Source organism: Mytilus trossulus, chromosome 10 (assembly GCF_036588685.1).
Source record: "Mytilus trossulus isolate FHL-02 chromosome 10, PNRI_Mtr1.1.1.hap1, whole genome shotgun sequence".
In the NCBI taxonomy this organism is placed as follows: Eukaryota; Metazoa; Mollusca; class Bivalvia; order Mytilida; family Mytilidae; genus Mytilus; species Mytilus trossulus.
In genome coordinates this window covers 75,924,127-75,950,920 of record NC_086382.1, presented here as the reverse complement: position 1 = coordinate 75,950,920, position 26,794 = coordinate 75,924,127, and the positions used below count along the sequence as shown (strand labels likewise).

The 26,794-nt window shown below is 32.0% G+C and overlaps 3 protein-coding genes across 3 annotated transcripts; all 3 read left to right on the top strand.

Moving 5' to 3' along the window:
- The first annotated feature begins 2,459 nt into the window (after nucleotides 1–2,459).
- On the top strand, nucleotides 2,460–7,347 carry LOC134688184 (uncharacterized). Its single transcript, XM_063548654.1, has 2 exons — nucleotides 2,460–2,572; nucleotides 5,734–7,347. Exon 2 carries the CDS (start codon nucleotides 5,740–5,742, stop codon nucleotides 7,345–7,347), a length of 1,608 nt encoding a protein of 535 aa, XP_063404724.1. The 5' UTR covers nucleotides 2,460–2,572; nucleotides 5,734–5,739.
- Nucleotides 7,348–14,901: 7,554 nt separating this feature from the next.
- On the top strand, nucleotides 14,902–18,965 carry LOC134688580 (uncharacterized). Its single transcript, XM_063549389.1, has 3 exons — nucleotides 14,902–15,024; nucleotides 16,366–16,679; nucleotides 17,228–18,965. The coding sequence occupies exon 3, from the start codon at nucleotides 17,234–17,236 to the stop codon at nucleotides 18,839–18,841; it is 1,608 nt and encodes a 535-aa protein (XP_063405459.1). The 5' UTR covers nucleotides 14,902–15,024; nucleotides 16,366–16,679; nucleotides 17,228–17,233; the 3' UTR covers nucleotides 18,842–18,965.
- Nucleotides 18,966–23,253: 4,288 nt separating this feature from the next.
- LOC134688183 (uncharacterized) lies at nucleotides 23,254–26,448 on the top strand. The gene is made up of 3 exons (XM_063548653.1): nucleotides 23,254–23,342; nucleotides 24,816–25,603; nucleotides 25,645–26,448. Exons 2-3 carry the CDS (start codon nucleotides 24,822–24,824, stop codon nucleotides 26,414–26,416), a joined length of 1,554 nt encoding a protein of 517 aa, XP_063404723.1. The 5' UTR covers nucleotides 23,254–23,342; nucleotides 24,816–24,821; the 3' UTR covers nucleotides 26,417–26,448.
- Nucleotides 26,449–26,794: the final 346 nt, after the last annotated feature.

Below are 26,794 nucleotides of genomic sequence, written 5' to 3'. Positions count from 1 at the left end.
AATAAAAAGTGTAATGATGCTTCCTTTCCCTGGTATATTATTGTACATTTTGAATAATCTGTTACATGTAGTTGACAGAGTAATGCAATGGTGCTGATTTTCGACCAAGCCACACGAAAAGCGATATCAAATTTAGAATCTTATTAAAAAAGTTTCGAGAACCAATGTCATTGATGGTTTAAAACTACCAGAGGATACAATTAAGTTATCTGGAGATAAAGAAAAGTATTTGTGATGAAAAACAAAATAACTTTTTTCAATTCTATGCGTTGATATACATTCATCAGGGACGCTCAGTCGTAAACATTTAAAAGCTACAATTATAAAAATACGTTAGGCTTGATAAGACTAAAAAAAAGCGTCTAAAAGGATAAGAAAAATCATTTAAGGTCAACTAAGAAGTGAGGTAGTATGAACCTTAGTTTTAAATGTGTTTTATATGATCATCAGGAAATTCGATTATAATTAAGTTTAAATCAATTCATTTGAAGAAATCAAATTCAAAGTAAGGTTCTTCTACTATATATGCGTCTCAAGCAGAGAGATCAATTGGAAAAAAGAAAACAACACTTTGTAAATGGCATGCCTTCGAAGTGTTTTTTCTGGATTAACTTTATCTGGACCACTTAAAGCTGAATATTTGAAAGCCATGGATGTATAAGTACCAAAACAGTTGAAGAGATATTTGATCACTAAGTTTATTTTAATTCATGTCATTCCCAAGGTTCTGACTCCTGAGTTGAAGATACACCTAGATACTAATAGAATGTAACAATAGCTGAAAGGAGACCATAGTAAATTATCCTACGCATCTTTAGATCTTAGAGTAGAAAAACATTGTTTGTTGTTGAGTAACAGGCATTCATGATGTTCACAACTTTGCACTTGTTTAGCCTTATAACTATTTTAAAGTGAGCGTCACTGATGAGTCTTATATGGACGAAACGCGCGTATGACGTACTAAATTATAATCCTAGTACCTTTGATAACTATTTACACCACTGGGTCGATGCCACTGCTGATGGACGTTTCGTTCCAGAGAGTATCACCACCCCAGTAGTCAGTACTTCGGTGTTGACATAAATAACAATTATGTGGTCATTCTTATAAAATCCCTGTTTTTTCTAATTTTTCGAAAAAACTAAGGATTTTCTTATCCCAGGCATAGATAATCTTAGCCGTATTTGGCAAAACTGTTCGGAATTTGGGATCCTCAATGCTCTTCAACTTTGTGGCTTTATAACTTTTGTTTTATATAAGCGTCACTGATGAGTCTGGTGAAGACGAAACGCGCGTCTAGTGTACTAAATTATAATCCTGGTACCTTTGATAACTGTTTTGACCATCTCTGCCGTCCTTTCTGATTGCCGTACTGTAGCATGTTTTGCGTCAAAAGTAAAGCCTTGGTTATGACGCTTTAATAATGTGAACATGTCAGACACACGTACTTTTTCACTTGAGATATCGCCATATTAGTTGACAGATTGTGCTGCTACTGAGAAAGGAAAGACCTGAAATTATAACGTTTGTTATTATAATGTATGTCTTCACTTTATAAAGGGGACAACCACTTGATATAAATGTTATGCACATTTGTATCCTGCATTGTGTTGCTGAATAATAATGTCTTGTGTAAATAAAGTTAACTATTTTGACTTCCAAACAGACAAAGTTATTGATGTTAACAATACCCAGCCCACCCCTCCCGAGAATATTGAATGGGCGTCCTAATTGAGGTCCTAATCGACGATTTGGTTGTCATTTCGAGGTTTTGGTCGTTTTTAGTAAGAAAATATTAAAACATCAATAGCTTCGATTTAAACTATTCTCACTTAAACTTCTCTTCAAATCGAAGTTAGATTACAATATATTTCATCAGATCTTCATTCGATGTACATACACTGATCATAAAGGGGTAAATTCAGTAAATAAATATACGTCATCAGGGACCGCCCATTTAGGGGAGAGCTTTCTGTATAGCACTGAAGTTATATGGTCTTCTGATTGGCAGATAATGTTTGTAATAAATATTTTTTGGTAGATGGATCAAAACTAGAGTTGAAAAAAAAATAAAAAATAAATGCTGAATGTACTAATTGTTTTCCCTTCAGGGTTGAAAAGTGATGGGGGTCAGTATGGGAATTCAGTGCGAATCTACATTGTTTGTAAACAAGGCCATGTGAATGCCCAAAAATGCCGCATGACCCCATGTTTTTATTGTTGCAAAAGATAGGGCTACATTTGTACTTTCATGAATGATATATGAAAGATTTTAATTTCTAAAGGTAAATCAGGTATAAATTTATTTCCACACATAGATTAGCATTAAAGTCAATGGGAGATTTTTTACTGAATTTACCCCTAAACAAGCTATGTACATCTAAATCTATTTTTATGCGTATATTAATTTGATTTAAAAATAGACACATTACGGAGATAAGCGAGCCAAAGGCAAACAACTCGTGTGTGAAATTTAACATTTCACAATCTGAAATCATCTTTTAAAAATGATATATATATATAAACTGTTCCACGGATTTTTTATTACACCTAGAAACAATGCCCATAGCTTGTGAGTATAATTTCAATTCAATTCAATTCAATATTTTATTGGAAAGAGCACAATAGAGGCGTGATCCAAATACAGACAATTATAATATTAAAACAACATATAAATAAAATAAAGATTCATGTAACAAGTCATGAGCCAATTCTATGTATACAAATACATTATAGACTGATATTGATACCATAGACTTATATTTCAGTATTATTATAGATTTTCGTATATTTACTTAAAACACACAATACAAGATATGTATATATATATATATGTATATGCACAAACTACTGTAAAAGATTATTATCTGATGAAACGGTATGGTGGTCTCTCAAATCAAGAGCTTCTTCAATATACATACAAATAGATTTTAATTCCTTTTCAGACATAGGATTTAACATTTTGTTAAAATTTTTATCCAAATTATTTGAATTAATATCATTTATTTTATATTTAGATCTAATGTTTTTATATTGCGGACATTCAATCACGAAATGAATCTCATTTTCAATTTTTTCTGTGCAAAATTTACAAAATCTCTCATTAGATGGTATTTTTGGTCTTGCATACCTCCCAGTTTCTATTGCTAATGAGTGTGCACTTATTCTTAATTTAGTGAGTTTTTTTCTAAGGTATTTAGGAATATTAAAATTTAAATATTCTTGTTGTTTAAATTTAGTATAAATTTTACTAAAAAATAAAAGTTTACCACAGTTTCCATCTTTTATCTTAGAAAGTTCAAAAATAATTTTATTTTTGTAGAAATCTTCTAGTTTCTGTTTGAAATTTATATTACAATGCTTGTTAAAGGATATTCCAATATATTTCATTAATTCAGATAGTTTATAAGACCATGAATTTTCTTTATTTGTGAGAGTTTTGTCCACTTCAAAATAATTAATTTATATATTTTTATGACAAATGAAAACATATTTTCATTTCACTGTATTCATGAGGTAATTGCTCATGTAGACACTTGTATTCTGCAAAAAAAAAAAGGATCAAAGCAAACAACAATATACATACACCTTATCGCTATTAAGTCCAATCCGGGTAAAACGGTCATATAAACTTTTTGGGTCCAGCGGCCGAAAATAGAGGTTTTTCATTAGAGATCTGAGGGAGAAAAAACTTTAGAAAGCGATCATCAAGAAACTTTAATAGAGTATGATCCACTTTTTTCGAAATTAAAATTGAAGTAAAAAATATTTTGTTTGAAATATTTACGGTAGTTTATACAGGCATCATTATAAAGTATCGTGTATGGTGAATTGTTTAAACAGAGTCCCAGATAGCTTCAACTGGATGAAAAAGTTGTGTAATTTTAGAACTTATCCGGAATGGAATAAATAGCGAGTAGGTGTATTGTATCCGTCCTAGGCGCTTTTCATCGGGAACGCTTAAGTCAAAAATTAAAAGCCAAATGTTTTTTAAAAGACCTGAAACTTGTGGGCTAGACTAAGGGATCTAAACTTATAGCCAAATCGATGTAGACATGTTAGAATGTTTAGGTAAACTTTGATAGATGAACAGTGGAAATATTTTAAGGAGAGTCTGCAGTGGTTTGCCATTGTTTACAGTATTGAGACTACAGCCAAATAGGGTAGGGGATAAAGATTGATTCAGAAAAATTGACATAAAAAATATGAATAGCGAATAATGAGGTACTTAATTATTTTATTTTTTAATAAAGAAGAGAAAAACAAAATAGACAAAAATGGACAAATTGTTCTGCTGTCAGGTCTCTTACAAGTGTATTAGTGGAATTTATATACAATAATCTATAATTTCAGTCGCGACTGTGGATTTTATTTGTTTTGTGAAGATACTCAGCCTGTAGCATTTATTGACTAACTGTTAATCTTTTAACGACCAGTGAAAAGTATTCCATATATATTTAGGATATAGTAACATCCGTTACCTTTATATAACGTCGGGTGTTTTGACAAATATGAGCTATTCTTCAAAAGAGACCATTTTCATGATGGAGGGTTTGGATGGGGGTAAATGATTAAAGAATTATGCCCTTAAAAAATGAAGATTAGAGAATAACGGGCCAAAAAAAAAGATTAGAGAAAAAAGGGGTTATTTTTTTGAAGATTAGAGAAAAAAGGGTTGACAATTAAATGTTTAAAAAATAACAGCCCCCCCCCCCCCAATCCAGATCCTCGTGATGACGTGATGATTTCAAATAGTGACATGTGATCAAAGATACGAAGCTAATAATTTAGTTCTTCAGACGTACGTTTCAAATACATACGACTTATCAGTGGCGCCAAAAATCAAACTGAACAATTGGAAGGCCAAATCAAATGCGAATTAAAAGAACAATTAAACCAAAATTAAAAAAGAAGTTTACCCAAATACCGCTATATATATAAAAACAATATGTGGTATGATTTTCAAGGCGACAACTCTTCACAAGAGACACAATGATACAGATATTAACAGCTCTAAGTCACCGTACGGCATTGTAAAGATATATACCATATAGTCATTTATAAAAGCCCCCGAAATCACAAATGTAAAACAATTCAAACGATAAAACTAACAGACTAATTAATGTACAAAAAAAAATAATGTATTTTTTTTAATGTAAAACAACAACAAACGACGACCAGTGAATAACAGGCTCCTCACGGGTATAACATACAGAATTTGACGGGAATAAACATGTAAACGGGATCCCAACCCTCCATCTTACCTGGGACAGTTGTGTAACATTACAACATAAGAACGAACTATGGTGAAAAAAAATGGTATGACAAAAGACAGAACATTACCATTTATGATATCACAATTGAGTATATATAATATATATATATAACAAATACAGACCATTAAACAAAGATGATGTAACAATTGAAATTCGTATGTTAATTATATGAAAGCAATAATGATTATGCGTACACATACAAAAATATATAACATTTGTTTGGGGTTTTTTTTTGTTCACTCAGTAATTACTTCTGTTAATCTCTGAATTATCGATAAACCAAACTTTTAGTGCAGAAGAAACACATGTAGATATTCATATCACATGAGTCATCAAAGTTGCATGAGATTTTGTCAAAGATGATCCTCAATTTGTAGAAACTTCCCACTTTTACAGTACATAAAATGCTGGTAACATAAATTTGACGGACTTTTCATAGTCTAATTCTATTTTGTAGAGAACCATGGGTAACTGGTTTATAAAATCCGACCAGAATACTGTTAAATGTGACGTTTGTGAAATCATCGATGCTGATAATCATTGCAATACCTGTTTGTTTAATCTTTGTCGAGATTGCGTTCCTGATCATTCCAGAAACAGATTGAGTAAAAGAGAGAAATATGAGCACGACATTGTACCTTTTACACAGAGAAAAAACAAGGTACATTCCCCAGTATGTCAAAAACATAAGCTTGTTAGATGCATCAGACTTTGCAATCATTGTAAAATACCCGTATGTCAAGAATGTGGTTTAAATGGCGATCATCAAAGTCACAAAACACTGAATCTGTCCAGTTATATCAATGATCAATACCATGAAATAAATAAACATAATGCTAATTTGGAGAGTAAAGTAATACCAGAATTTAAAAAGAACATTTCAAGGATAGAAAACGCAATCTCTGACACTACAACTGCCTATGACGAACTGAATAAATCTATCCAAGAGCATAGAGAAAATTGTCACAGAAAAATTGATGATATTTTTGACAGATATCAAAACGAGGCAGACGATTCAAGAAAAGAAGAAATGTCTGCCCTGTATAGTTATCTATCGAATGATAGTGCATGTTTAAAAGAATCATGTGATATTTTACAAAGAAATAAAGATATTTTGAATTCAGCAGATATTACCGATGTGGTAGGTTATCGTTACAAGAAAGCAGACGATATTTCTGAATTTGAAATTGACCTTCCTAAAATTGACACAAAACCCGTTGATTGGAAAAAGTTATACTTCGAATTAGGATATCTTAAAGTATCAGATAACCCCAAAATAATTCGGACAGCCCCGACTCCGATGGTACCCACAAGAGCATGTACCTTACTCGGAGTTCAGGTCTGGGTTTGTGGACAGGACAATATAATTGCGCGCATAAATATGGATGGAGAAGTTCTAGAAACAGTTGACATGAAAATAAGTGAATATGCAAATGACATTTCTATTACAAACAACGGTGAATTAATTTTCACAGAAGGGAAACCTGGCAAAGTAACAACCATTAAAGAAGGAAGGGGAGTAACATTTATAGACGTAGGTCAAGAGTGGCACCCGAGTGGTCTACATTGTACAAAATCAGGGGATATATTAGTAACTATGTCTGACGATAGGTATGAAAATTTTAAAATCGTCCGGTACACAGACGGATTAGTAGTTCAAGAAATTCAAAATTCTTATAACGGAAATCCTTTGTTTCATCCCGGTCTTGGAATTCTGTTTGTAACCGAGAATAATAATGAAGACATGTGTGTGTCAGATACGAATGGATGTGTAATAACTGTTTTAAACAAATTCGGAAATTTCAAATTTGATTATGACACAACCCGGGCATTATACGATTGTCCAGAATTAGCAACATTCAAACCAGGATGTATAGTTACGAATAGTAAGAGTGAAATACTTTTCACTGTACAAAATTTTATATTTGTCGTCGATCATAACGGACACTTTGTTCAATGTATTGATAATTGCAACCTGACAATGACGTCTGCTTTGTGTTTAGACTACGCGGAAAGAATTTGTGTCGGAGAGTTTGATAAAACCAATTTGAAAATCATTAAGTACAGATAATAATCGAAATGTAAATAAAACATTTGATTTCGTTTCTTTGTCCTTTAACAAATCACCAATTTTTGACATTTTCACCTGTTTTGTATGTTTGCTTTGCTCCCACATTGTTGGCAATGTAATAGATTTTTAAGCGACTGTCATACAAGAGAGAGGTTTAATTAGCTATGAAACCAGGTTTAATCCACCATTTTCTACATATGAAAATCCTTGTTTCGGGTCAAGAATATAACAGTTGTTTAGCATTCGTTGATACCTTTAAGCTTTAAATTTTGACAATTGTTATGGGACTATCTATTTTGAATTTTCCTTGTAGTTTGGTATTTTTGTTACTTTAATTTTTAGATACCTTACCAATGTTTTGTGTATTAGATTGCAAAAGGCAGTATGACATAGATGCTTTGAGAGAATGTGGGATTGTGATTTGTGAAGTTCGGTATCAATTTTATAATTCGATAGGTATAAATATAAATGAGAGGCAACGTGTTTCTCAAAGTTATTAGGAAATCTATGGCAAATTTCAAAACGTCGTTTTTATGACTAGTTTTAAAAAGATCAACTATTTTTAGATTTCTTGAAAATGGGAATGTATTCTCAAATTAAGCCTATGAGTTTACAAAATATAATACATTGGGACATTATTTCTGTAGACATCAAAACGAAATATGTTGGATGAAAAAAGTTTTTCAGCTTATTTAAATATTTGTTTTTCGTTATTTTTTTTAAAATAATTAAGGCCGTAAGTTTTCTCGCTTGAATTGTTTTGCATTGTCTTATCGGGGCCTTTTACCGCTGACTATATGCGGTATGTGCTTTGTTCATTGTTGAAGGCCGTACGGTGACCTATAATTGTTAATGCTTGTGTCATTTTGGTCTTTTGTGGATAGTTGTCTCATTGGCAATCATACCTCATCTTTTTTTTTATATTAGTCTTTATTTTTAAATGTCACAAAAGAGAGAAGGAAAATACCAAAAGAATATTAAGACTCATAGGACAAAAACCAACTTGAGATGCCTTGTGAAAACAGACAACCATAGGACAAACAATAGTTTAATAATTACAAACTAGATAACTAAAGACTGGGCAACATAAACCCTTGAAGAAATCGGAGTAATATCCAGTGCTCCGTGAGAGTAAACAGATCATAAAGATCGTGACATTTAGTTTTGTGCAGAAATATATTATTAAAAGTAAACGTTTTAACCCTTGATGTTGATGCTTCGTCACTCATTAGGAACCAAAGCATTTCACACTGTATACAGTACAATAATTCATGTTTATTTTTATTTATTTATTTTTTTTTATTTTTTTTTTTCTCAATAATTTTTTTTTCTTCTAATTCTTCTTTCACCTTTTTCATATTCATATATTTATTACAGAGCATGCCAGTTATTTATTTTATGTATTGTTTGTAAAGGAGACAGATTTGTAAAAGCAAATTGCTTGTTTCTGAATCCTGAATATATTTGTATTATATCGTATCATGATGAATTTATCTGAATAAATATTGTTTAAACTAAAGATCGAGCATGAGGGTTTTTTTAGGATTTGGATTTTGAAAAAAACCTTTTGAATATTTCAATGTTCTTCTATGCTTGTTCCGTCAAAGAGGGATGCTTACACATTGTCTGTGTCCCACTAAAATATTTTTGTTGGTACCTCCTCTAGGAATAAGTTATCGTTAATTTCTGAAAACATCATATTCTATAGTTTTGGGGGTGTAATGCAAGGAAAGGAATCATTTGTTAAAATTACTCGTGACATTAAGTTGATAGTGAGAGAGACTAAGCAATGTCAGCAATTTCTTGCCAGGAGAAATGTAGTATACTACGCGCAATAATTGAATAATTGTATATTTACAGTAAGGTTAAATTATATAACAGTTACACGATATTTGATAATATTTGATCATATATTCATTCGACGTATAAACTGTCCCGAACCAGGCTATATATTTCACAAGCTGTACATGTATGTATGTATGTTTAATTTTCTTTTTATAGGTAGGTTATTTTGATTTAAAAATAGACACAGTATAGATTTTGTTAAAAATAGAAATTGATCGAGTCAAGGCCAACAACTCATGTATTGCACAATCTATTGGAAAAGATTTTTTAAACTGTTCCAAAAAGCGATTTTTATTTCACCACCAAACAATCCACGAAGCTTGTGAGTGTAATTTAGTTATAAAGGACTAAATAATGAAAACATATTTTCATTTTCTGTTTTCATGATGTAATTGCACAGGCACTTGTCTCTGAAAAGGTTCACAGACAAGTGCCTGTTTGTTAATGATAAGGAAAAACAAACAAACAAATATAAATTGTGCCCGTCCGAGGCGCTTTTCGTCATGGACGCTATATTTATACATGTATAAATATAGTCAAAAAGCGGTATGTTTAAGACTGGAAACTTATCTGTGGCGCTAGAATCAAACTGAACAATTAGAAGGCCAAATCAAATGCGAACTTAAAGAACAATTAAACCAAAATTTGACCCAAATGCCGCCATATATATATAAATCAAGATGTGGTATGGTTGTCAAATAGACAGCTCTTCACTCGAGATCAAGTGACACCGATATTAGCAGCACTGTACGTACGGCATTAAACAATTAGCATTAAGTCCATACCGCTTCGTCAGCTATAAAAGGCCTCGAAATCAAAATTATATACCGGGTAACTTTTCAAACGAGAAAACTATAACAGCTTAATTTATGTACAAAATCATTATATAAAACAAATATGTAACACAGCAACAAGCGACGACCACTAAATTACAGGCTCCCGACTTGGGACGGGAACATACATACAGAATGTTGCGGGGTTAACCATGTTAGCAGGATGACATTCCTTCCATAACCTGGGACAGTGGTGTAACAGTACAACATAAAAACGAACCGCAGGCACTCGTCTCAGAAATTTGTTTTCCTATTTATATATCTTTATGTAACACTTATATAGGAAATTTTCTTCTGAGACGAGTGCCTGTGGAACGAACTATAAAAATCAGTTGAAAATGTTCAACTTTCCGAATCGATTTTCTTCTGAGTTCAGTATTTGTGTGATTTTACTTCTTATTAGATGAATACAAATAGAAATACATAAAATACAAAAATATATATGAAAAAAACAATGATTTGGTGTTAAAAATAAAAATTCGAACATCTCTTATGGTTGTTTTATTTGGATTACTGAACTTCTTCTGCATGTACAGCTCTGAATTATCGGTAAACCAAACTGACAGTTAGTGCCGAAGTACGTATTCATATCATATGAGTCACAAAAACCTCAAACTTAAAGATCGCTTTTTTTGACATTTTAGCCTTATTTTGAAGAACATTATTTAATCCTCAATTTATAGAAAATTCTACATTTTGTAACTGTTTTACAGTTCATAAAATTCAGGTAATATAAATTTCACAGAGTTTTCATAGACTATTACTATTTTGTAGAGAACCATGGGTAATTTGTTTAACAAATCATACCAGGATACTGTTAAATGTAATTTTTGTGAAACCATTGATGCTGACAATCATTGCAATACATGTTTGTTTAATCTTTGTCAAGATTGCGTTCATGATCATTTCAAAAACAGATTGAGTAAAAGAAAGAAATATGTGCACGACATTGTGGCTTTTTCACAGAAAAAAACCATGATACATTCCCCAGTATGTCAACAACATAAGTTTGTGAGATGCATGAGATTTTGCAAACCATATCCAACGATGTTAGACATCACAAGACCTTTGTGACATATAATAGCCGCCATTTTGTATTATATTTCCCAATATAAAATGCATATATGCTTCAATAAAGTTTAATTTTCTCATAAACCTGATCCGTTTTCTTACTTTTGCAAATCAATCCTTGATATTCAAACATAGTTATATCTAACAATATTGGTCCTAACAGTTTAATATTTGATTAAATTCGGTCAAATCGGAACTGTAAAACATGCACTTTTTCTCGTCATTTCTCCGTTGACTCAATGCTAAATTACCGATACCCATGTCTACTTTTACAACAAATAAAGAAATTCTGTAAATAAAACACAAACTTTGCAAATCGATTAAGTATATTCAAACATATAGCTGGCGAAAAATAGTACTTAAAACAGTTTAATTTCAGGGCAAATTCGGTCAAACATCGATTTAAAAAAGGGAATTTTCCGAGATTTTTCAAAATGGCGGCTGATGTTTCATATGGAAATGTTGCATCAAATCAATGACTTCTTTAGTAAGACTTTTCTAGATTATATTTATTTTTTTATAAAGAATCTCTGATGACTCTGTTATTTTCCTTTCGTGATATTTCGATAACATTGATTTCAAAATTACTTAAATATTAAGTGTGAGACGGGAACATTTATTTTGACAGATATTCATCCAGGAGATACTGCTACCAGAAAAAAGTTTAAAATATCTATTATAAAAAAAAATCTCTTCGTTTTTAAAGGTGTTTTTCAAGTTTTCTGTATATTTTATCTTTCTTTAGAAATATATTTATTCATTCCTTTTAAAACAAAACAAAAATGTTTTTATCCTAAGAGAAAAAAAAATAATGTCCAATTATAATAGATAAATATTCTATACCTTCAAAATTTCATTCATTGACCGAACAGGTGAAATCTAACTTGGGTTATAATGTTACATCATAATATATTGTCAGGTAGACGTGCAAACCAAACGCAACCAGGTGACATTCAACATCCTGTCAGTGTGTATACATGTATAACCAGAGTTTAGATTTTGTGATATACAAAGGTTTTCATAAATGTACACATACATATCTTCTCCTTCCCATGTCAAATCAGAAGAAGTATGGTTCATAATAAACTTTAGGAAAATAGGAATATTATGAAAATTTCTTTAAACAAATATTTTTTGCTTAAAAGACATTCAAATATTTATATGTTTCTATAATTATATCAAAGAAATATTCTGATTCAATTTTTAATTTAAATGGATTTCGATCATTGAATATGATTTTATTGTTATTTATTTTTTAATTCAATATTTAAAGCTAAATCCAGGCAATGCATCGATATAAAGTTTCAATTGTGTAGAAAAAGAGTTATTGTATACATACCAACAGAGACGTCATATAATACGATTGGTCTGGATTTAACAATATTGTATACCCGATAATATCTATCGACAGAGTTATCGGTCCTGAATAGGACTGATATAGTTGGGTATGAATGTCAAATACCCGTATGTCAAGAATGTCTGTTAACTGGTGCCCACCAAAGTCACATAACACTGAATCTTTCCAGATACATCAATGATCGATACCATGAAATAAATAAACATAATGATAATTTAGAGAGTAAAGTAATACCAGAATTTAAACAGAACATTTCAAGGATAGAAAACACTATCTCCGAAACCACAACTGCCTATGACGAACTGAATAAATCTATCCAGAATCATAGAGAAAATTGTCACAGAAATATTGATGATGTTTTTGACAGATATCAGAACGAGGCAGATCATGATATAAGGAAAGAAGATAGTTTCGAGAACCAATGTCATTGATTGTTTAAAACTACCAGAGGATACAATTAAGTTATCTGAAGATAAAAAGGGATCTGCGATAACGAACGAAATAACACGTTTCAATTCTATGCGTGAATATACCTTGATGAGGAACGCTCAGTCGTAAACATTTGAGAGCTACAGCTGTAAAAATACGTTAGGTTCGATAAGACTCAACAGGGACTAAATGGAATAGGCAAATAATCTAAGGACAATTAAGAAGTGAGGAAGTATGAACCTTAGTTTTAAATTTGTTTTATTTGATCATCAGGAATTACGATTATATTTGAGTTTAAATCTATTCATTTTAGGAAAAAAAGGACTTTATCAATTATCGAACCGCGTAAATCAAAGCAACCAAAAAAAGATAAAAATAAGTAAGGTTTTCATGATGTTGTTCTTCTATAATATGCGTCTCAAGCAAAAAAAAAAACAATTGAAAAAAAGAAAACGAAACTTTATAAACTGCATGCGTTCGAAATGTATGTTTCTTGATTTAACTATATTGGACCACTTAGAGCTGAATATTTTAAAGCCAATGATGTATAAGTATCGAAACAGTTGGAGAGATACTTGATCACAAAGTTTGTTTTCAATCATGTCATTCCCAAAGTTCTGACTCCTGAGTAGACGACACGCCTAGACGAATAGAATGTAAAAATAGCTGATAGAAATCAGAAAGATACTGAAATCCGGAAAGTCCATAATCACACGGCAAAATCAAATAACAAAACGCATCAAAAACGAGTAGATAAGAACTGTCGAGACAATCGAAAATAATCCTATGCATCTATAGATCATAGACTGGGAAAACATTTTTTGTTGTTGAGTAACAGGCATTCATGAAGTTCACAACAAATGTTTAGACCATTTCAGCCGAACTTTCTCATCGCCGTGCTGTAGCATGCGTCAAAAGTAAAGCCTTGATAATGAAGCTTTTATAATGTGTACATGCACACGTAACGTTTCACTTGAGATATCGCCATTTGATACTGAGGAAGATGAAACCTCAAAATGTAACGTTTGTAGTCCATGTGTTTTAAATTTGACGAAAGAAAGGGGGTATGGATTTATTTATTTTATTTCGAATATGATTATATATTAAATGAACTTCAAAGTATGTTTAGTTGTATACTGTGTATTCACATCGTAGACATGTAAATCGGTTCTATTTCTTTTCTGCATACAAACAATTTCGACTTACCCCTTCCGGAGCACCTGAGATCACCCCTAGTTTTTGTTGGGGTTCGTGTTGTTTCATGACATAACATAGAAAACTAAAGAATGATTCTTTAGTTTTCTATGTTATGTCATGTGCACTATTAGTTGTCTGTTTGTCTTCTTTTTTATAGCCTTGGGGTTGTCAGTTTATTTTAGATTCATGAGTTTGACTGTCTCCTGCATGGTATCTTTTGTCCCTCTTTTACAACAATGCCAGAAATGTTTAAAAATATAGTTTGAAGACCAAAAAGATCAATAAAATTCTAAAAAAAAAGAGCTATACAGTGTATGTATGTTTACACTTTATAAAGGGGACAACCACTTTATATAATTGTTATGCACATTTGTATCCTGCATTGTGTTGCTGAATATTAATGTCTTTTGTAAAGTTAACTATTTAGAGTTCCAAACAGACAAAGTTATTGATGTTAACATTACTCAGCCCCTCTCCCGAGAATATCAAATGGGCGTCCTCATCGACGATTTTATTTTTTTGTTGTTATCCTGAGGTTTTGATCGTTTAGTAAGAAAATAACACATCAGTGGCTTCGATTTAAACTATTCTCACTTAATGTGAATGTCAGATCGATAACTATTATTATGTTAACAGCTAGAGCAACGATAATTAAGTTATATTACATGATATTTCCCGGATATTTCATCATATCTTCATTCGATGTATACACTGATCCTAAACAAGCTATGTACATTTAATTCTATTTTTATAGGTAAATAAATGTGATTTAAAAATAGACACATTACGGGCATGATTAGAAATAGAACTTGATCGAGTCAAGGGCAAACAACTCGTGTGGGATATTTAATATTTCACAATCTGTAATCATCTTTTAAAAATTATATATATATATAAACTGTTCCACGGATTTTTTATTACACCTACAAACAATCCCCAAAGCTTGTGAGTATAATTAATTTATATATTTTTATGACAAATGAAAACATATTTTCATTGCACTGTATTCATAAGGTAATTGCAAATAAAACGGATCAAGGCAAACAACAATATATATATATACATTGTATCCGTCCGAGGCGCTTTTCATCAGGAACGCTTAAGTCAAAAATTAAAAGCAAAATGTTGGTTTTTTTTTAAACTGAAACTTGTTGCCAAGACTAAGGGACCTAATCTTATAGCCAAATCGATTTAGACATGTTAGAATGTTTATAGGTAAACTTTGATAGATGAACAGTGGAAGTATTTTAAGGAGAATCTGTAGTGATTTACCATTGTTTTCAGTATTGAGACTACAGCAACATAGGGTGGGTATAAAGATTGAGACAGAAAAATAGGCATAAAAAATATGAATAGCGAATAATGAGGTACTTAATTATTTTATTTTTTAATATAGAAGAGAAAAACAAAATAGACAAAAATGGACACCTTTTCTACTGTTAGGTCTCTTACAAGTGTATTAGGGGAAGTTATATACAATAATCTATAATGTCAGTCGCGACTGTGGATTTTATTTGTTTTGTGAAGATACTCAGCCTGTAGCATTTATTGACTTACTGTTAATCTTTTAACGACCAGTGAAAAGTATTCCATATATATTTAGGATATAGTAACATCCGTAACCTTTATATAACGGGTGTTTTGACAAATATGAGCTATTCTTCAAAAGAGATCATTTTCATGATGGAGGGTTTGGATGGGATTAAAAGATTAAAGAATAATGCCCTAAAAAATGAAGATTAGAGAATAACGGGTCAATAAAATGAAGATTTGAGAAAAAAGGGGTTATTTTTTTGAAGATAAGAGAAAAAGGGGTGACAATTAAATGTTTAAAAAATAACAGACCCCCCCCCTATCCAGACCCTCATGATGATTTCAAACAGTGACATGTGATCAAAGATACGAAGCTAATAATTTAGTTGTTCAGACGTACGTTTCAAATACATACGACTTATCAAAGGTGCTAAAATTAAACTGAACAATTGGAAGGCCAAATCAAATGCGAATTAAAGGAACAATTAAACCAAAATTAAAAAAGTTTACCCAAATACCGCTATATATATAAAAACAATATGTGGTATGATTGTCAAGGAGACAACTCTTCACAAGAGACACAATGATACAGATATTAACAGCTCTAGGTCACAGTACGGCATTGTAAAGATATATACCATATAGTCATTTATAAAAGCCCCCGAAATCACAAATGTAAAACAATTCAAACGACAAAACTAACAGACTAATTAATGTACAAAAAAATAATGTATTTTTTTTTATGTAAAACAGCAACAAACGACGACCAGTGAAAAACATGCTCCTCACGGGTATAATATACAGAATTTGACGAGGATAAACATGTTAACGGGATCCCAACCCTCCACCTTACCTGGGACAGTTGTGTAACAGTACAACATAAGAACGAACTATGGTGAAAAATCAGTCTTAGATCATCAAATGGATACACATAGAAATACATCTCAAAACACAGAGTGGACGTGGCCGGGTGCTTGTACATCCCTACAAAATAAAAGACACTAAGTAAATGTCTGAGAGTACTCGCAGTTACTGACAGCAGACAGAACATAACTTAGTTATTAAAGGTACCAGGCTTACAATTTGATACGCCATACGCGCGTTTTCTACATACGACTCATCAGAGATGCTCTGATCAAACATGCATGATATCAAAATTTAGTATATACAATGTATGACAAAAGACAGTATCATTCATGATATCACAATTGAGTATATATAATATATATATAACAAATACAGACCATTAAACAAACATGATATAACAATTGAAATTTCGTATGCTAATTATATGAAAGCAATAATGATTATGCGTACACATAAAAAAAAATATAACATCTGTTTGGTTGTTTTATTTTGATCACTCAGTAATTTCTTCTGTTAATCTCTGAATTATCGATAAACCAAACTTTTAGTGCAGAAGAAACACATGTAGATATTCATATCACGTAAGTCATTAAGGTTGCATGAGATTTTGTCAAAGATCGCATCTTCGCTATTTGACTCTTATTGTACAGGATCCTCAATTTGTAGAAACTTCCCACTGTTTTACAGTACATAAAATGCTGGTAACATAGATTTGACGGACTTTTCATAGTCTATTACTATTTTGTAGAGAACCATGGGTAACTGGTTTATAAAATCCGACCAGAATAATATTACATGTGACGTTTGTGAAAACATCGATGTTGATAATCATTGCAATACCTGTTTGTTTAATCTTTGTCGAGATTGCGTTCCTGATCATTCCAGAAACAGATTGAGTAAAAGAGAGAAATATGAGCACGACATTGTACCTTTTACACAGAGAAAAAACAAGGTACATTCCCCAGTATGTCAAAAACATAAGCTTGTTAGATGCATCAGACTTTGCAATCAATGTAAAATACCCGTATGTCAAGAATGTGGTTTAAATGGCGACCATCAAAGTCACAAAACACTGAATCTTTCCAGTCATATCAATGATCAATACCATGAAATAAATAAACATAATGATAATTTGGAGAGTGAAGTAATACCAGAATTTAAACAGAACGTTTCAAGGATAGAGAACGCAATCTCTGACACTACAACTGCCTTTTACGAACTGAATAAATCTATCCAAGAGCATAGAGAAAATTGTCACAGAAAAATTGATGATATTTTTGACAGATATCAGAACGAGGCAGATGATTCAAGAAAAGAAGACATGTCTGCCCTGTATAGTTATCTATCGAATGATATTGCATGTTTTAAAGAATCATGTGATATTTTACAAAGAAATAAAGATATTTTGAATTCAGCAGACATCAACGATGTGGTCAATTATCGTCACAAGAAAGCAAACAATATTTCTGAATTTGAAATTGAACTTCCTAAATTTGACACGAAACCCGTTGATTGGAAAAAGTTATACTTCGAATTAGGATATCTTAAAGTATCAGATAACCCCAAAATAATTCGGACAGTCCCGACTCCGATGGTACCCACAAGAGCATGTACCTTACCCGGAGATCATGTCTGGGTTTGTGGACAGAACAATATAATTGCGCGCATAAATATCGATGGAGAAGTTCTAGAAACAGTTGACGTGTCAATAAGTGAACATACAAATGACATTTCTATAACAAACAACGGGGAATTAATTTTCACAGAAGGGAAACCTGGCAAAGTAACAACCATTAAAGAAGGAAGGGGAGTAACATTTATAGACGTAGGTCAAGAATGGCACCCGAGTGGTCTACATTGTACAAAATCAGGGGATATATTAGTAACTATGTCTGACGATAGTTATGAAAATTATAAAATCGTCCGGTACACCGACGGATTAGCAGTTCAAGAAATTCAAAATCATTATAACGGAAATCCTTTGTTTCATCCCGGCCCAGGACTTCTGTTTGTAACCGAGAATAATAATGAAGACATGTGTGTGTCAGATACGAATGGATGTGTAATAACTGTTTTAAACAAATTCGGAAATTTCAAATTTGATTATGACACAACCCGGGCCTTATACGATTGTCCAGAATTAACAACATTCAAACCAGGATGTATAGTTACTAATAGTAAGAGTGAAATACTTTTCACTGTACAAAACTTTATATTTGTCGTCGATCATAACGGACACTTTGTTCAATGTATTGATAATTGCAACTTGACAATGGCGTCTGCTTTGTGTTTAGACTACACGGAAAGAATTTGTGTCGGAGAGTTTGATAAAAACAATTTGAAAATCATTAAGTACAGATAATAACCGAAATGTTGATAACATTTGATTTTTCTTTCTTTTTGTTTTAAACAAATCACCAATTTTTGACATTTTCACCTGTTTTGTATGTTTGGTGTTAGTCTGAGGAGTATATATAATGATTGATTGTTAGTTCCTTTACGCATATAAATATATAAGTTACCAACAAAGAGTAATGGTATGTCATGATAATTCTTATTATATAGATTTACAAATGGTAAAACATTTATTCACAACATAAACATGAAATATACTTTAAATTCCATCGGCTCAGAATTGACAAAATAGTAAAAAAACAACTATGTGACCTAAGTACCAGGATTATAATTTTGTACGCCAGACGCGCGTTTTGTCTACATAAGACTCATCAGTGATGCTCTTATCAAAATATTTATAAAGCCAAACAAGTACAAAGTTGATGAGCATTGAGGATAAAAAATTCCAAAAAGTTGTGCCAGATACGGCTAAGGTAATCTATGCCTAAAAAACCTTAGTTTTTCAAAATTCAAAGTTTTGTAATCAGGAAATTTATAAAAATGACCACATTATTGATATTCATGTCAACACCGAAGTGTTGACTACTGGGCTGGTGATACCCTCTCGGGGACGAAACGCCCACCAGCAGTGGCATCGACCCAGTGGTGTAAATAGTTATTATAGGTACCAGGATTATAATTTTGTACGCCAGACGCGCATTTCGTCTAGATAAGACTCATCACTGACGCTCATATCAAAATATTTATAAAGCCAAACAAGTACAAAGTTTGATGAGCATTGAGGATCCAAAATTCCAAAAAGTTGTGCCAAATACGGCTAAGGTAATATATGCATGGGATAAGAAAACAAATTAGTTTTTCAAAATTCAAAGTTTTGTAATCAGGAAATTTATAAAAATGACCTCATTATTGATATTCATGTCAACACCGAAGTGATACCCTCGGGGACGAAACGTCCACCAGCAGTGGCATCGACCCAGTGGTGTAAATAGTTATCAAAGGTACCAGGATTTTAATTTTGTACGCCAGACGCGCGTTTCGTCTACATAAGACTCATCAGTGACGCTAATATCAAAATATTTATAAAAAATTGAAAATGGAACTGGGGAATGTGTAAAAGAGACAACCCAACCAAGGAGCAGACAACAGCCGAAGGCCACCAATGGGTCTTCAGTGCAGCGAAAATATCCTGCACCCGGTGGCGTGTTTCAGCTGGCCACTAAACAAAATTGTACACTTATTCATTGATAATGGACGTAATACCTAACTCCAAAACAAACACCAAGAAATTAAAATTAAAAATCATACAAGACTAACAAAGGTTAGAGGCTCCTGAATTGGGACAGGCGCAAAAATGCGGTGGGTGGAAACATGTTTTTTGAGATCTCAATCCTTTCCTATACCTAGCCAATGTACAAAAAACAAACATTAAACAATACGCACAGTAAAATTCAGTTCAATAGAAGTCTGATTCCGATATCAGAATAGGTAACAATGGAAACTTAACAAAATGACTATGATACATAAACAAAGGATTATAAGCAGTAACTGACATGACAGCTCCAGACCGCAATTAAACTGATTGAAAGATTATGTCTTCATCCCATTAATATAAAGTACAAACGCTTCCGTTTTGGGGTTGCTTATTATACCATCATAAAATATATGAGAACATAACCCGTACCATGCCAATACATGTTAATTTCCGATGCAAAGTGAATCAATGTTTAAGTTAAAATATGCAATATTGAATGACCTGACAACAGTATCGTAACTATGTCACTTCTGGATAAGTCTGTTGAGAGGTTTTGTAAGCTTTTGAGGTGAATGCTGACATTTTTGTGCTTTGTAAAGAAAATTACCATACAAAATTGATGTGTAAATTGATGTGTAACACCTGCGCGTATAAGATGTCAAATATAGGAAGATGTGGTGTGAGTGCCAATGAGACAACTCTCCATCCAAGTAACAATTTAAAAAGTAAACCATTATAGGTTAACGGACGGCCTTCAACACGGAGCCTTGGCTCACACCGAACAACAAGCTATAAAAAGCCCCAAAATTACTAGTGTAAAACCATTCAAACGGGAAAACCAATGGTCTAATCTATATAAACAAAACGAGAAACGAGAAACACGTATATATTACATAAACAAACGACAACTACTGTACATCAGATTCCTGACTTAGGACAGGTGCAAACATTTGCAGCGGGATTAAACGTTTTAATGGATCCAAACCTTCTCCCTTTTTCTGAAACAACAGCATAACATCACAACATAGAAAAACACACGATAAAATATAAATTGGCAGACTTAATTCAATCAAAAAACGTATAATTACACAATGAACGAATAAATTTGATCTGCGATATCTGAATACAAATGCACAGTTAATTAAATATTAGAGACAAACATTCATGACCAACAATTTAAGCTTACAAACAAATTCAAACAAAGCCATGGCAGGACATCACTGAGAAATATTTAACCAATCAAAATTCACTTTAGAAAAAAAAACGGTTTTAAAAAAATAATTATAATCTTGAAGTTTATACACATGGAGTAAGAATAAGTGAAAAATTTAAGATATTACAAATAATCAAAGCTGGTGTACAGACAAGATCCATATAAATAAAAAATAACAAAAAAGCATTATAAACAGTATCAACAGGTCGAATTAACAAGAAAATACGATTTGAGAGTACTCGCAGTTACTGACAGCTAGTTAAAAGCCAAAACCAATTAATATTAAAAAATCATGCATCAGAGACTAAAATCAACTAAAACACATCCCAGGGATTTAGTATTTTAACTTCATAGCATGTTATAATGCACAATATCAAGAATATTTTTTGACATAAAAACATACAACAAATGATTGATCATTACCAATGTTTTGTGTGTTAGATTGCAAAAGGCAGTATGACATAGATGCTTTGAGCGAATGTTGGGTTGTGATTTGTGAAGTTTGGTATACATTTTATATTTCGATAAGTATAAATATAAATTAGAGGCAACATGTTTCTCAAAATAATTAAGAAAGCTATGGCAAATTTTCAAATTGGTCGATCCTTTAATGTACCTATTTTTTCAATTTTTAATCGATAAATCTCTTTCAATCATGATGGATGAAAAGATTTTTTTCAGCCTAGTCTTCATTTTTAAATGTCACAAAAAAGAGACGGAAAATACCAAACGGATATAAAAACTCATAGGACAAAATAAAACTTAAAATGCCTTGTGAAAAAAGACAAACAACAATTTTAGAATTAAGAAATAATTCCGTCATGTCATGCTCTATGCTCATTTTAATATGGGTAGGCATTATATTTGTCGATATTTTACACTGAGCGTTAGTGAGGTGTAAAATGTTGTCAATATAATGCCTAACCATGTTAAAATAAACACAGAGCATAACACCAAGGAATTATTTCGATTCTAATAGGGAAAATACAGTTTTTTATAGGTCGAAGCGTACGAAAATATCGTAAAAGTGTTTGGCTGTTCGCGTTTCCTCCCCGATGAATCTGTTCATATTTGAAAAGTTAAAAAAAAAACTACGAGCAGGGTACATATATATTGTTTAATAAAAAAAATTATATAATAAAAGTTTATGTTAGCTGCTTAAATGTATATATTTTAAAGGATAACGATGGAAACAACGTTAATATAACCAGTAAGTTCGTGCGCATGTGTCAAATATATGTTATGCTCATTAGAACACGGCTTTACTTACAAAGCATATTAGAATTACAACTAAGATAACTAAAGACTGGGCAATATAAACCCTCAAAGAAATCGGAGTAATATCCAGTGCTCTGGAAGAGTAAATAGATCACAAAGATAGAGCATGATTTTTATAGGATTTAGATTTTTGAAAAACCTTTCTTTTTCTTCTATGTTTGTTCCGCCAAAAAGGAATGCGTACACATTGTCTGTGCCCCACTAAAATATTCATAAATTCAATCTTAGTTAAATAATTATGTTGGTACCTATACTAGGAATTGTTTTTCGTGAATTTCTGAAAACATCATGTTATGTTTTGGTGTGTAATGCAAGGAATGGAATATTTTGTCAAAATTACTCGTGGCATCAATTGGATAGTGAGAGAGACAATGTAACAATTTCTTCAAACAAACACATGACAGGAAACATAATTTTATACGCGGAATCATTGTATATTTACAGTAAGGGCAACTATAATTAAATTAGTTACACACGACATTTGGTCATATTTGTTCATATCTTCATTCGACGTATACACTGATCCTAAACAAGCTATGTAATTCATAAGCTGTATATTTATGTATGTATGTATGTTTAATTTTATTTTGATGGGTTTAGATTCTTTAATTTTAAAAATAGACACATTATAGATTTTGTTAAAAATAGAAATTGATCGAGTCAAGGCCAACAACTCATGTATTGCACAATCTATTGGAAATTATTTTTTAAACTGTTCCAAAAAGCGATTTTTATTTCACCACCAAACAATCCACAAAGCTTGTGAGTATAATTTAGTTATAAATGACTAAATAATGAAAACATATTTTCATTTCTCTGTTTTCATGATGTAAATGCACAGGCACTTGTCTCTGAAAAGGTTCAAAGACAAGTGCCTGTTTGTAAATGATAAGGGAAAAAAACAAACAAATACAAATTGTGCTCGTCCGGGGCGCTTTTCGTCATGGACGCTATATTTATACATGTATAAATATAGTCAAAAAGCGATATGTTTAAGACTGAAAACTTATCTGTGGCGCTAGAATCAAACTGAACAATTGGAAGGCCAAATCAAATGAGAACTTAAAGAACAATTAAACCAAAATTTGACCCAAATGCGGCTTTTTATATATAGGAATCTATTATAAACCCTCCTTTTAAACACTGCTTAAACTTAAGTTTTATGTAAGGCCTTATTGAAATGTTAATTGAGGCGCTAAACTTTTATATGTAGATATAATTCTTGCTTTCAGCTTGAACAATTAAGTTACTCATTTATTGTCACATTTCATTTATAAATGTGTGATAGTACATGTTTCCTCAAAATTTTGATTTATTAGCCGAAAAATACAGATTTTGCGGGAGTAAGACCCAAAGAGATCTTGTAATGAAAACAAAAAGTTACGTTTATAGTTGTGTTAATCATCTCAAAATTATTTTGTATTCAATATTCAACTGTCTGTATGCAGATTCTAAGATGAATATTTAATTATTTATTGGAGAATTTATTACTCTTCACTTTATTCCTTAATGATGCAGCATGCTTTGTATTTTTGAACCAAATTTTGCACAAATCGCTGTAGATTTCGCTTTAATTTATACTTAATTTCTCTCAAACTATTAAGCTGATTAACACAAAACTTGGCAGTAATGCTTGGTAATTTAGTGAGCAAAGTGAGTGAAATACATGTAAAGCGACTGAAGTGCGGAATTATTTGGATTATGAATCACCTACATCAACTTTATATGAAGGGTGCTAAAAACGTATTTCGATTTGAATGTTGCAATGTTGTTCTTGACATTTTGTCTCTTGAAGTGTGTTTAAGTACTTATTTCCATGTGTAAAAAAAATTGGTCCCCCACTTTGAATTTAATTTATAAAAAAAATTGAACCCCCCTTTTCCACACACAGAAAAAAACTTGACCCCCCTGTATTTTGACCAGCCCCCCCCCCCCCTTCCAGATAAATAATGATAAGTCCCTTATGTTTGTTTTATTCTTATTACTGAACTTCCTCTGCGTGTACAGCTCTGAATAATCGATAAACCAAACTGAAAATTAGTGCCGAAGTACGTATTCATAGCACGTGAGTCACAAACACCTCAAACTTAAAGATCGCATTTTTGACATTTGAGCCTTTTTTTGAAGGACATCATTTGATCCTCAACTTGTAGAAAATTCTAACTGTTTTACAGTTCATAAAATTCTGGTAATATAAATTTCACAGAGTTTTCATAGACTATTACTATTTTGTAGAGAACCATGGGTAATTGGTTTAACAAATCATACCAGAATACTGTTAAATGTAATGTTTGTGAAACCATCGATGCTGACAATCATTGCAATACCTGTTTGTTTAATCTTTGTCAAGATTGCGTTCATGATCATTTCAAAAACAGATTGAGTAAAAGAAGGAAATATAAACATGACATTGTGGCTTTTTCACAGAAACAAACCATGATACAATCCCCAGTATGTCAACAACATAAGTTTGTGAGATGCATGAGATTTTGCAAACAATGTCAAATACCCGTATGTCAAGAATGTGGATTAACTGGCGATCATCAAAGTCACATAACACTGAATCTTTCCAGTTACATCAATGATCGATACCATGAAATAAATAAACATAATGCTAATTTGGAGAGTAAAGTTATACCAGAATTTAAACAGAACATTTCAAGGATAGAGAACGCAATCTCTGACACCACAACTGCCTATGACGAACTGAATAAATCTATCCAGAATCATAGAGAAAATTGTCACAGAAATATTGATGACATTTTTGACAGATATCAGAGCGAGGCAGATGATATAAGGAAAGAAGATATATCTGCACTGTATAGTTATCAATCACATGATAATACATGTTTAACACAATCATATTTTATTTTACAAAGAAATAGAGATATTTTGAATTCAGCAGATATTAACGAAGTTGTCAATTATCGTCACAAAAAAGGAGACAATATTTCTGAATTTGAAATTGAACACCCTAACTTTGAAACGAAACCCGTTGATTGGAAGAAGTTATACTTCGAAAAGTATCAGATAAACCCAAATTAGTTCGTTCAGTCCCGACCCCGATTGTACCCACTAAAGCATGTAACTTACCGGGAGATCAGTTTTGGGTTTGTGGACAGGACAATATGATTGCGCGCATAAATATGAATGGAGAAGTTCTAGAAACAGTTGGCCTGCCAAGAAGTGAACATGCAAATGACATTTCTAGTACAAACAACGGGGAATTAATCTTCACAGAAGGGAACTCTGGCAAGGTTACCATCATTAAAGAAGGAAGGACAGAAACTTATATAGACGTAGGTCCTCAGTGGTACCCGAGGGGTCTACATTGTACAAAATCAGGGGATGTTTTAGTTACCATGTCTGATAACAGTTATACGAATTATAAAATCGTCCGGTACACAGATGGAAAAAGAGCTCAAGAAATTCAAAATTATGATAATGGAAAACCTTTGTTTCATCCCGGTCTCGGAATTTTATTTGTAACCGAGAACAAAAATGGAGACATTTGTGTTTCAGATACGAATGGACGCGTAATAATTGTTTTAAACGAATTCGGAAATTTCAAATTTAATTACAACTCTTCCAAGGCATTTTGTGATTATTCACAATTAACAGCGTTTGAACCAGGATGTATAGTAACAAACAGTAGGTGTCAAATGTTTTTCACTGTACAAAACTTGATATTTGTCGTCAATCATAAAGGACACTTTGTACAGTGTATTGATAATTGCCACCTGACAATGGCGTCTGCTCTGTGTTTGGACTACACGGAAAGAATTTGTGTCGGAGAGTTTGATAAAACCAATTTGAAAATCATTAAGCACAGATAATCAACAAAATTTCAATAAAACAATTGATTTTACTTTCTTATCGACTTTTAACAAAACAATACTTTTACTTTTATCAAAGGTAAAACCCCTAGTTTTTGGTGGGGTTCGTGTTGTTTATTCTTAAGTTATCTATATTGTGTGATGTGTACTATTGTTTTTCTGTTTGTCTTTTTCATTTTTAGCCATGGCGTTGTCAGTTTGTTTTGGATTTATGAGTTTGACTGTCCCTTTGGTATCTTTCGTCCCTCTTTTAGCACATACCAAGCAATACTTGAATTTGTTTCTGGCGTCTAAATGGGTAATGTTGCTCCCCGTAAAACTTACTATCAAATGCAAATGATAACATATTGTGTGTTGAACAAATCGGTTCCGGTTTAT